Genomic DNA, 12,664 nt, shown 5'->3' on the forward strand with positions numbered 1-12,664 from the left:
TTGAATTGCTTTTCTCACCTCCCAAGTATTGCCTATTAATTTTGGAGTCCTTTTGGATGGATGTCACGATAAAGGTCTGGTACTCAAGTTCACACTCACACCACAGGTCCAGGCATAGCATAGGCAAGCAAGGGGGTCTGTAATGGAAGTGCTATCAGTAAATGCATAAATAGTGTAGACAACATCTCCCCGATTGGTTACATTTTATACAATAGCCAGAGATCCCGTGCAAGCCAGCCCTCTGGCCAGCATCGTAGCTCAGCTGTCAGCCTCTGCAAGCTCAGCACAGCTCTTGGGTCTGGCAGGTGAACGAGTTGGGAGCATGTGGCCTGGCCCCGTGAGTGCCTCCACTGGGCGGCTTTCTGTAATTACTGTGTGCAATGGACAGGCACATGCACACAACAGCCCCTCGCAGCCTGCACCTCATGCACCCCTAACCTTATAAGTTAACTTTCAGCTATGCCTATTACCAGGGCTGTTTTCCCCTTTCTGATACTGTTTTACCCCTGAGCTGGGTACTTTATTCTTTCAGATGTCTGTTTTCTTTACTGCTTCCACATCTCCATTGTTGCATTTGATGCTTTTTTTTTTTTTTCCAAAAACTAAAGTGAGAAATCCACTATGCATAAATTAAAACAATAAACTTCAAGCAGGGAGCCTTGAGGCAGAAATTCCCTCATCCCCTTTCTTAACCTACCACTGCCTAACAAAAACAAAAAGAAATCATGAAAGAAAAAGAAAGCCCCTCGGACTGGAGTGATTGTGTGCTTCCTCGGATGTCTTGCCTTTTGAGGTAGCCACTGGGACGCTGGCAGAAGCAAATTAAGTGATTAGTAAAGAAAAAAAAGCAGAGGTAGGGGGAAAGTCAAAGGCGGTGAATGCAGAGAAAGGAAGCCTTCCCTGCCGTTTCCTAGGACTGCGCAGAGGAGAACCGCTAAGAAATGATACTTGAAGTTATATTTATTATTGTAAGAGGGTATGATATTTCTGGGCAGGAATGATGGATGACAACTTAAATTTGTGTCCAGGGAATGAAGGTGAACTGTGACAGAGTTATTTATCTTGGGAATGGAGGTTAGGGTCAGCCGAGGCTGGGTGCCTGAAGGCACAAGACATTGACAAATTTATCCTGCAGGCCGTATCTGAAGCCCTTTGTTTTGGATCCTGGCTACTCACTAAGTGACCCTCATCCTTCATGTTGGCAATGCGTGAAGGATGCGGTGAGTGCCAGCGGCCCCTTCTCCCCCGCCGCCCCGCCCCGGCTCCCTCTACTAATTCTTGTCATTCACTTTGCTGACAGGCACCAAGCCCAAACTATTCCCAGTCCTGAAAGGGAAGGTTAAAATATTTATTTCGGCTCATAATGGCCTCCCTGATTTAGTGCAGGATCATTTTTCCTGTTGCCTTTGTCATTGCAGGTCACTGGAAGGACTGAGCGCGTTCGGGAGCCTGGAGGAACTCATCTTGGACAACAATCTGCTCGGCGATGACCTCGTGTTGCCAGGGTTACCCAGGCTCCACACCTTAACCCTCAACAAGAACCAAATATCCTTGGCTCTGCCCCTGCCCCCACTGCCTGCCTGGCCCCGCAATGGTCCCCTCCCACAGGCCATCCCCCCCACACAAATACCTGTGAAATGTCAAATGAGTTTTATGTGTCAGCTAAATTAAAGTAGGTGAAATACAGTCCGTGGGCAGACAAAGCGTTCTGTCTCCTGGCACTCGGGACACTTCAGAGTAATTTATTATAGGTCATTCATAAATGAAATGCACCATTATATCTTCCTGTTGCTCCATTTTAGTGTAGAGATCTAAGTTATGGCTGTGAAGAAATCTTTTTAATAGATAAAAATAGAGAAAGAAAATAATGTCACTGCTGCCGAGAAGGCAAAGCCAGCTTCTGTTTGCTTGGGCTTGTGTGGGAGGGCGACCTCTGGTGGGAAGCAGGGGGTAGTGCGGCCAAGCAACTTCAGCCTTCACGGAGGTTTCTGGAAGGCTCTGGGGCAGGCTTGCGGAACCCTTCTGACCAAAGAGAGGGGAAAGGGGCTCAAGTGGAGGATAAGTGTGAAGCCCAGGCCCAGCTCTGCCCTCCGTGGTGTTTACAGTACTGTGATGATGAGAAGGGCCAAGGAGAGCCGTTCTGGTGTGTGGTTTCTCCTTAAGGTGGTGAGGATCTAGCAGCCTGGGATGATACTTCAGAGGGATCCATTGCTCTGGATTCTGTAATGAGGCTGAGAAATGAATCAAAGGGTTATGCAGTGTGAGGCACACAGCTCCTCCTAGTTAGAGCTGTAGACCTCTGTGCCGGCTCAGTGCCAATGTGCTTAAGCAGGGTGTTTTGTCAGTTTTGTTACTACTTGTATCCTTCACACCTAGAATAATGTCTGGCACAAAGTTGAAGTTTAATAAATGATTGTGGGATGAAGGAATTGTTATCATCAGGTGTTCTTTATTGAGCACTCCTATGGATGAGGCACTGTGCTTGGTAACTTTAAGTGTGTTTGTTTTCATTCTTGCAAACCCTTTGAGAAGGGTGTGATTTCTCCATTTACCTAGATTAGCAAAGAATTGAAGTATAGGCCCACAGCCAGATGTTTAACAGGATACCAGGCCCTGGATTCAGTCTCAACTGAGGCCAGATCCAGAGTTCTTTCCGCTTGACTCTGTTGCCTCAGACTTGAAAACCAATCACCTCGTTTTATTGATCGAGTGTTTGAGGCCTGAGGTGGTTTAATCACATGTTTGTGTTCACATGGTAAGTTAATAGAAACAGGATGGGGCATTTTCCCACAAAGTATGAAATAAAGCTAGATATATATGTTAAGATTGGCATATATGTTTATGTCAGCTGTAAGAATGATTTGCAAAATTATTTATTAATCACTGCTTATATGTTATAAGTTAATATTTTATTTATTCAGTAAAGTATGCTGTTTGTGGCCATTATTAATTGGTACTTTCTTAGAAAAATGAGGTCTATAAGTAAATATCAGTCTTTATCATAATGAAATGGTCATGGATTATTTTTTCCTCTCCTATCCTTTGGTCAACCAAATTTCCTAGTTGTTGCAAATATTAGCAAAGAATTGAATAAAAATTATTGAAAATAATTTTTCAAATAATTATAGTGTGTCTTATGGCTTCCTTGGCCATTTGAGATGATTAACTGCTTGATATTCTCAAATCAATTAAGAATAAAAGGATAATTAGACTAGAATTTGAATGATATATTTCCTTCTATGGACCCCATGCTCATATTCTGTGTCCCACATTACTATAGAGTGTTGGAGTTGTTGGACTTGAGGCTCATGTGTCAGTTTAATTACAGTTGACCATGGCCACACAGTTAGTCTTCTAAGAGCCTCTGTTTCTTTCTTTTTTTTTGTTTTCTGTACGTGTGATTTTACAGCTTTCACCTGCCTGTTAGAATAACTGACAAAGAGGAATGTATGAAAATTTTTTGTGTGTGTTGGAATCAAAGTACAACAATGACATATGCAAAGCAGATTTTTGCGTGACTATAAAACCAGCTGCCTCTGCCCTGGGATATTGTCAAGAAAGCAATATAAGGAAAGGTGCAGTGAGAAGGACTTCCCTAACAGCCCACAGATGAAGCCACAAAGATTGTACAGCAAATGCTAATCCAAAACTCACTTCCTCTTCTCACTCAACACACTTCCTGGCCACTTCTCTGTAGTATTAGTTGATGCATACTGAGACATATAAACTCATTTTAGCACCAGCCTGAGCACAACAATTAAAACCAGGACACACCCACTATGAGAGAATGTCATTTCACATAATGACAATCTGCAGATGAATTAGTGGGTGGTTTTTTTGCTCAATCACTGATTTGTATAGTAACTATTGGAAAGTATTTTTTGGATACCTATGTGTTTAATATACATTGGTTATAGTATTGCTTTTTTCTATTACCACTAGCAGTCAAAGAGATATTGAGCAAGTGTTGATGGCTGACAGATTACCTGGTTAGATTAAATAGGTTAGATTCTACTAAGATTCATGTGAATTTACTAAGCATTATTATCTCTCATTTTTAGAGGATTCATTTTCATAACCTGGTTTAGAATATGTTGAAAATGTGCAGGGATCCATGTTAGAATTCATTAATTCATTCACTTAATTTATTTAAACTAAAAGCAACAGCAACTAAAATAGTTCACCATTTCTCCTACCCTCCACCTCCCTCTTCTGGCAACCACCAGTCTATTCTTTTTATGTATGAGGTTGGTCTTAATGTTATTGTTGTTTTAAATTCCACATATAAGAGAGATCATATAGCATTTGTCTTTCTCTGACTTAGTATAAAAAAGTTCTTGAGGTCCATCCATGTTGTGACATATAGCAAAATTTTATTCTTTTTATGGCTGAATAATCTGTTTTGTGTGTGCATATGTGTGTATCACACTTTCTTTATCCATTCATCCACTGATAGACACTTAGGTTGTTTCCACGTCTCGGCTATTGTAACTAATGCTGCATGCAGTGAGCATGGGACTACACATATCTTTTCAAATTAGTATTTTTGCTTTCTTTGGATCAATATCCAGGAGTGGAATCCTGGATCAAATTCTCGTCTTATTTTTAATTTTTTTTAGGAACATCCATACTGTTTTCCATAGTGGCTATCCCGGTTTACATTCCCATCAGCAGTGTTCAGGGTTCCCTTTTCTTCACATCCTCACCAACAGTCATTGTTTCTTGTCTTTTTGATAGTAACCATTCTAACAGGCATAAGGTGAAATCACATGGTGGTTTTGATTTGCATTTCTCTAATGATCAATGATGTTGAACATCTTTTCATGTACCTGTTGGTCATCTGTATGTCTTCTTTGGAAAAATGTCTGTTCAGATCTTCCGTCTATTTTGTAATTGTAATTTTTTTTTTTTTTTTTGCTATTGGGTTGTATGGGTTCTTTATATAGTTTAGATATTAGCTCCTTGTGAAATAGTATTTATAATTATTTTCTCCCATTCAGTGAGTTACCTTTTTATTTTGTTGGTGGATTTCTTTGATATGCAGAATGTTTTTTCATTTTTAAAAGGATAAACTAGACTGGCTGATGGTTTTATTCTCAGTGTGGCTATCACCAGAGATGAACAGGCTTCTTGTTTTTCCTTGGTTCAGTCCTTTCCCTGTTCCAGCATCTCTGGTCTGTGGCAATAATGCTGAGGGACCAATGCTGGAGGTGTGGAAGGGACTGCAGCAGAAGGCAATGTGTAGCTGTAGAGCTGGCCAGTTATATCACTATACTGTTCTAAGTGCTTTATTGCCAGTATACACAAAAAACAACAGTTGACTTTTTCATGATGGAGCATGTCTTCTTTCTCCTCTGGTCTACTGGTACGATCCCAGAGGTTGGTTTACTTACCTTGTGTACTTGAAGTCAAAAATGAAGAAGTCAAAAAATGAAAGACAGGTAAAAGCAGCAGTAACACTATGTGCCATTCTCTGTCTTTTCCGCCACTGACTCTCCTACCTGCTTGTTTGAATACCCAGGCTCTACAACAGCTATGAGGTGCCATGAAGCTACTCTGTGAGACACCTTAGACTTTGGCTCTGTCCATTAGCGTTGCTGCACGATAACCCACTCCAAAAATTAGAGTCTTAGAAAAAAAAAGTATTTTTTTGTTTACAATTCTGCATGTCAGCTATTTGGGCAGGGCTCAACTGGATGGTTCTGCTCATCTTCCTTGGGTCACTCAGGCAGCCACAGTTATTTGGAGGCTCTGCTAGGGCTGAATGATCTGAGATTGCCTTGCTTTTATGTCTGGAGGTTGGTACTGGTTGTTAGTGGAACTCCATGTCTCCAACAGGCTAGCACAGGCCTCTCCACGTGGGAGGGATGCCCCAAGAGCAAAGCTCAACGTGCAACTACTTTTCAAACCCTGTTTGCATCGTACATGTTGCTGCCCCATGGCCAAAGCAAGTCACATATCAAATGTAGAACAAATATGAGGGGGATTCCAGAACCCAAACCAAGTATGCGGCGCATTTCTTCTAGATTCACCAATGCCTCCCTTCCCAACTGTATGCTTCCTTCTTGACCTCTCAACCCGTTGTTCCCTTTCTGTTCGGCCCTCAGCTTTTGGCTCCTGTTCTGGTAGACCTGGTTGTCTCAGGCTACCTCTTCATCTCCTGTTCGTTGCTTATCTCTTCTCTCTTTGGTTTGTTTAGACTAGCACTGTTGTCACTAGCCATGGTGTTGACTTCCTCTCCCCAGCACTCATATTCTCTCTCTCTCTCACTCACCCACTCACCCGTAAGCATGGACAGTCTCAGCCATATCATATCTAAATACCCAGCCCCGAATAAGGGAAGAACTGAAATGTCAGGAAAAGATAGTTAGCCAAATGGTTCTCTCTCACTTGCCTTTGGAGGTGGGTAGAGGAAAGGTGATAAGCTGACTTCATTTTAAATCATGCTTCATTTCATTATTTTCTGATTCTCTGTTGGCTTCAGCACATGCCGGAAGAGATAGCTGTGAACGGTAGTGCGAAGAGGAAGAAGGAATAGTGCTGCGTGTTACACAGCGGGGCTGTGGTTAGGAGACCAGTGAGTGGAGTCAGGAGGCCAGACTGGAGTTCCCATAGCAATTCACTGTGTCATCTTGAAGAAGGGGCTGTATCTTGTCAGAGGCTTCATTTTCTTTACCTGTAAATTGAGTATTATACATCTGAGAGTGTTGTTGAGAGATTGTGCTGGCATAATATATATGGGAAATCAGTTTAACACCCTGAACCTTTACGAGTTCCTTGCACATTTTACTGTTAGCCAAGGCTTTGATGCCTTAAATGAATGATCCCAAATCGAAAGTAACTGAGGTACAGAGTACAACTGGATGACAGCACCTGACGATATTTTACAAAAGCGTAGAAGACTTCTCATTTTTTTTTTTTGTTTTTTAAATTCCTCTCTTTGTGGCCCCTAGAGTTGTCATTTTGCAGGACCTAGGTCTGAATATAGACTCTGCCTTTTAGTCACTGTGATCTTTGACTGCAAGTTTCCTTAATTGTTATCTGGATGTGATAATCTTTCAGATACCTGTGTGAGTGTGAATCAAACATGTCATGTAGGCTGTTCCGCATTTGAAAATCTTCTATCAGGATAAGCTCTAATTGAAATACCCCCAGGAGTCATAGGTGATGCCCTTTGACCAGGGGTTGAGCACAGAGGGAGAGACATGCCTCTTCTCACCTGGGAAGCAGCTTCAGACCTGTGCAACCCAACATGACACCATGAGATTCCCCTCCTCCCTTGGGCTCCAAACTTTCAAGGCAAGATGTGGCTTTGATCTTGGGCCCTCTGCAGAAAATCTCCCTTGGCAAACCTAGCCATGACAGCTGGGCTCCGCAATGGCAACTTTCTGTAGACAGCACTGAAAAAAATCTAAATGGCAAGTACTCTGGAGAAGACTTGATGAGGGAAACCAGGTGTGTGCTGAGAATCCAGCTGGAGAGAGTTGAAACTGTGCCAGATAGCTTCACATTTTACAAAGGAGAGAAAAAAAAAAAATCACTAAGTGTCTTCACTGAGGTAGTATTGGTTAGCTGGAGACACCAAGTTCCCTCAGCTGATTGTCTCCGGTTAATTTTCTCTGCAACTTGACAGAAAGGAATGTGACAAGTTCCATCTCCAAGTGCACAGTCAGGCAAGACAAGGCTGTGCTCATCCTTATTGACCCAGGAGATGAAGAAACCAATGGAAACTTCTCATGTTTCAGTCTCCACTGGTGGTGTCAACATAGTGATGTTGTTTTTGTCCAGAGCATCCATGGCGTAGGTGCTAGTGATTCCTCACCAGTGCAGATTTTGGGGGACCACCTTGCCCAGCTCAAATGTTTGCTTAGCAGGTAGTTGGAAAGCTTAGGAAGAAGAACTTGCTTCTGCTACACAAAATATCCTAAAGGAGGCAGACTTTGAGACTCCAGTGAATCCTGTTGGATTCACTGGCACAGAATGACTGAAGCTTCTTGAAGCCTGCATACCTTTTGCCCAAGAAATTCCCATGATCAAGACATTTAAATGAGTTTCCATTTCCACAGCCTCCTGCTAAGAGGCAGATCCATACTTTGTGAAGTGTGATGCTTACATAATTTGAAGAGGCTCTCTTAAAGGCAAAGACTGTATAATTACAAACACAAAATTAGGTATGGAGATGAATGTGTATTTGGAATAAAAAAATGTGTCGAAGCATATTAAACATTTTTAAGTTGACAGATACTATACATTGAAATATTTAGAAAACAATCTCTTTTATACTATGTATGAGAATTTTTTCATTTTTTTCTGCAAATTCCCTTATAACTTCATTATTTAATTAAGTTTTACAGGTGGCTCAGATAGTTAAGAATCCACCTGCAGTGTGGGAGACCTGGGTTTGATCCCTGGGTTGGGAAGATCCTCTGGAGGAGGACATGGAAACCCACTCCAGTATTCTTGCCTGGAGAATCCCAATGGACAGAGGAGCCTGGCAGACTAAAGTCCATAGGGTCGCAAAAAGTCAGACACGACTGAGTGACCAAGCATACGCACACATACAGAAGAGATAATTGCGTCTAATTGAAAAGTGACTTTTATTTTTATTATTTAGGGATGTTCCTTTCATCTTCACTCTTCATTATTGGTAATTTCACTAAATTATTGGTAAACATTTTAGAATAAATCAACTTTGGGAAAACAAGTATCTTTCATCTATGAGTTAAAAGATTTCAAGATGTTTCCAGTTAGTTGTGTTTGTGTGGTGCATACACACTCAACAACTTAACAGTAAATATTCTGTAAATTGATAAAGCTCATTAACCATTTTATTATCATTTTTATGTTGGTCTCTGTGTGTGTATCAGCATGGTGGGTAGCAGGAATATCACGCCACATGCCTACTGACACAGAAACAATTGCAAACCACAGAAATAAACCCAGCTGAATCCTAATTCAGTGTCACTCCATTGCCAGTTCATCTTAGGTTCCAAGAGTTCCCACAGCCACTCTCGCATCACCCAACTCAGGCAGAAATGTGACAGAAGTCCTATCAGAGCAGGGAAGTACTCTTAACTGACTGTGGTTCAAATACCCTACTTTTGCAAGTTTTGCAAAAATAAGTGACCATGTGACTGTTACCAGGGCCTTTGCCAGGGTCCTGGGAGAGACCTATGTAAGCACGCAGCATTCTTGCACAAGCTTATTAGCCCTGTGATACGTTCATGTATGAAGATTTACTTGTCTTAGACTGGGCCTGCCTCCCTGGTAGTTCAGTTGGTAAAGAATCTGCCTGCAGCACAGGAGACTCAGGTTTGATTCCTGGGTTGGGAAGATCCCCTGGAGAAGGAATGTCAACCCACTCCAGTATTTTTGCCTGGAGAATCCCATGGACAGAGGACCCTGACAGGCTATTGTCCATGGGGTCGCAAGAGTCGGACACGACTTAGCGACTAAACCACCACCACCACCATTTCCCTGGATGGTAGAATGCAAGCCTTCCCATCACTAATACCAAATGTTGAGGAATGACTGGGACGTCAAGCCAACTCTGTTGTCTAGTGTTTCTCTAACTTGAAGATCTTGCCAGTGGTGAGTTCCATTTCTTCACATTCTCACCTTTGTGCAGTAGATGAAAAAGAGATGAAAGTTTAAGTAATTTGTCTCCAAGAGAGAAATAGGTTTGATCTGGACTTTGCTGTCCATAGTAGAAAGGGCTTCCCATGGATTCTTCAGGGCCATTGTCCACAGAAATACTTTGAATCGCTTCAGAGCAACACATCAGTGCCATTTTGGCAGCCCACTCTCTTGGCGTTTTACAGAAATACAGTGCTGGCCAGTAAGAATGATCAGCTCGTCTGGTTGCCCCCTTGAGCTAGGACCTGGCTTGAGGCTTCTGGAAAGCCTAATGGATATGAGTCCTGTTGTTCTTTGGCACATCCAATGGGTACCATATGTGGGCAAGAAGGTTGGAGAGAACCCTGAAGGGGAGAAACCAGGACTTGGGCTGAGGTGTATGCAGGTCCAAGTCAAGGCATGGAGTATCCTCCCTGAGTGATGCTGCTGGCCCTGGCCCATCCTGAGTTCTGGACTAAGACTGAGAAATTTTTGAGGAAGGCACTCCAAAGCACAGGAGTCTCTGAGATGCTTTTGCCTGGGTCAAAGGGCAGCACTCGTAGGGTAGAGTACTGGCAAGATTCCTTGTTTTTCCTTTTCTTTGTTTAATATAATGCCTGTGAAACATCCAAAGATAGAACTTGCTGGAAAAGGCAAGTTTTTCCTGAAATTGTTAATTGTCATTTTAATTAGTTTTATTTAGATAATTTTCTTAAAGAGTGTGGTGATTGAACTTTAAGAAGTATTAAGCATGTTTTGTCTTGAGTGATGAAATACATTAAGGTTTTGACTCCTGGTCACTTGCCCTCTGTATTTCAAGCTTACCTCCTTGGTGGGACCTTCTCACTCATCTTCTCCATATGCTTCTAATCTATCATCCTCATTCCAGTGATCCTTTGTGGTCATTCCTCGATATAATTTATTGAAGATTTGAAAGATCAATTACTTGATTGTACAGTGTCCTGTCTTTGTTTAGGAAATGAGGATGATGTTGGCCAGTAGAAACCCACAGTCTAGGAGGACACTCAGACCCTCTTTAACTAGTTTTCCCCTCTCTTGCTTGTGAACTTTCCCTTTCATTGTATTGGTCTTGCTCCCTACCAATCTAGTGCTTGTTCTTCCATATGATCTTTACATAGCTTATGTAGGAATAGTTCTTGAAGGTACTTCGTTTAGAGATTGTAAAGTTGAAGGAAGATATGTAAGCCTCAACCATCTGAAAGGCCATCACATGGGAAAGAGGAATTACTTATTCTTTGTGACCTCCCCAACTAGCTAAATTGAGTCCCTGTGTGGGAATTCAATCTCTGGGGAAATAAAAACTCTCTCTTATGGTTGTTAGAGACAGTTTAAACTTCATTGTGGTGATCCTCTGGCAGATACGTTAGGGACTGGATTCAGATGTTGGTTGGATTTGGAGTTCAATTGACAAACTGAAGTATGAGAAAATTGGGATAACACCCCCACAATTAGGTAGCATCCTCACAGAGTAAGGGCAGCTTTTTATTTCATTTGACCTTCTTTTCCTGGAAATGGTACCCTGACTCTCCGATTCTTACAAGTGGCATCTACCATCATGTATTTAGCCCCTGTATGCTCTACCATCGTTTCCTGGTAAGGGCCCCATTCTGTCTGCTGATTTAATATTAGCTAACTCTTTTCATTGGTAGGATCCTGGTATTCAAGGCCTCTATTCATGGCCTACACCTGTTCTGTTTGTCTTTTCTTCTTAGCTTTGTACTCCTTTTCACCCCATGTAATGTCTTATTGCCACCAGTGAGGCCACTGAGAAATGCTTAGCTCCACCACAGGCTCTCAGATCATAGAGGAGGCCAATCCCAGTTTGTATCCATGCTATTCCCATGTTTTAATGATGGACTACCCCCAAAGGAGAAACAATATATTTCTGATGAGACCTTTGGAAGTAATTTCTTGCTTTCATTAAAAGTTGAGCCGTGTCACCAGTGGGAGTGAAAAATTAACCGTGTCAGACACCCACAGCAAGTTGATTTCAACCCCTACCCATGTCATGTCCTGGGAGCAGATGGGGTTCATCAGCTGCTAGGCTGTGCCTGTCAGTTATGGTCTGTGCCTGTCAGTGAAGTCTGTGTACCTTGCTACGTCTTCTGTCTTTCTGGGCCAAGATCCTTAACCTGTGTCACATCACTGACTTGGAGTATCTGCTTGATCACCTGGCAGAAGTTACACCAGCTCTGGAGTACCTCAGCCTCCTGGGGAATGTGGCATGTCCCAATGAGCTCGTCAGCCTGGAAAAGGATGAGGAAGACTACAAGAGATATAGGTGAGTATCTAGGGGTTTGAGCATGGTATGAAAAGAGAAAAATGACATTTTTGGAGAGATAATATTATCCTCTGGGGTGCATAATAGATGCCTGGTAAGCATCAGTGGTCCCTTCATGCTATATTAAACTTTACTCCATTGGGTACCCTATAGTCAGAGTCTCCCTTCATTGAGGGTAACAAGAGCCAAGAAACATGAAAAGATGTTGAGTGATCTAGCCCAGGGGTTAACCAACTTGTCTGTAAAGGGCTGGATATTAAATATTGTATGCTTTGAAAGTCATATGACCTCTGTTGCAACTATTCAACTCTTCTGTTATAGTGCATAAGTAGTAATGAACAATTTGTAAATGAATGGGTAATGCCATGTTCCAATAAAACTTTATTTACAAAAACATGCAGCAGGCCAAATTAGACCCATGGGCTGTATTTTGCTGACCCCTGCTCTGTGTTGTAAGATCTTCCTGTCTGCTTCAGTGTCACATCTTGGAGAAAGAGGCCTTCCCATGAAAGTTTAGGGAGCTTATATACAGTCTCAAGAGAAAGTTCCATAAGACCCATGACTGGTCTTTGATGGACTCCAAAGTGAAAATGCTATTCTTTCTTTTCTCTACTTCTAAACTATCAGCTTTGAAATACCTAATCTAAAATCCTCTTTAGGGAGTCTTTTTTGATCTTACCTATTTTACTAAACTCATTTTATTTTTGCTCTTCATTTTAAATTTTGTATGCACTCATTCTTGATTAT

General features: G+C 41.9%; 1 protein-coding gene across 3 annotated transcripts in view; it reads left to right on the top strand.

Annotated features, from left to right (window-relative positions):
• Positions 1 to 12,664, top strand: part of LRMDA (leucine rich melanocyte differentiation associated) — a 1,125,542-nt gene that overhangs the window by 625,686 nt on the left and 487,192 nt on the right. For all 3 annotated transcript variants that reach the window (XM_043925316.1, XM_043925318.1, XM_043925319.1), the window contains 2 exons: positions 1,419 to 1,545; positions 11,778 to 11,917. In XM_043925316.1, the coding sequence (XP_043781251.1) occupies positions 1,419 to 1,545; positions 11,778 to 11,917 (267 nt within the window). The remainder of the gene's footprint in view (positions 1 to 1,418; positions 1,546 to 11,777; positions 11,918 to 12,664) is intronic.

Source organism: Cervus elaphus, chromosome 15, assembly GCF_910594005.1.
Source record: "Cervus elaphus chromosome 15, mCerEla1.1, whole genome shotgun sequence".
NCBI lineage: Eukaryota > Metazoa > Chordata > Mammalia > Artiodactyla > Cervidae > Cervus > Cervus elaphus.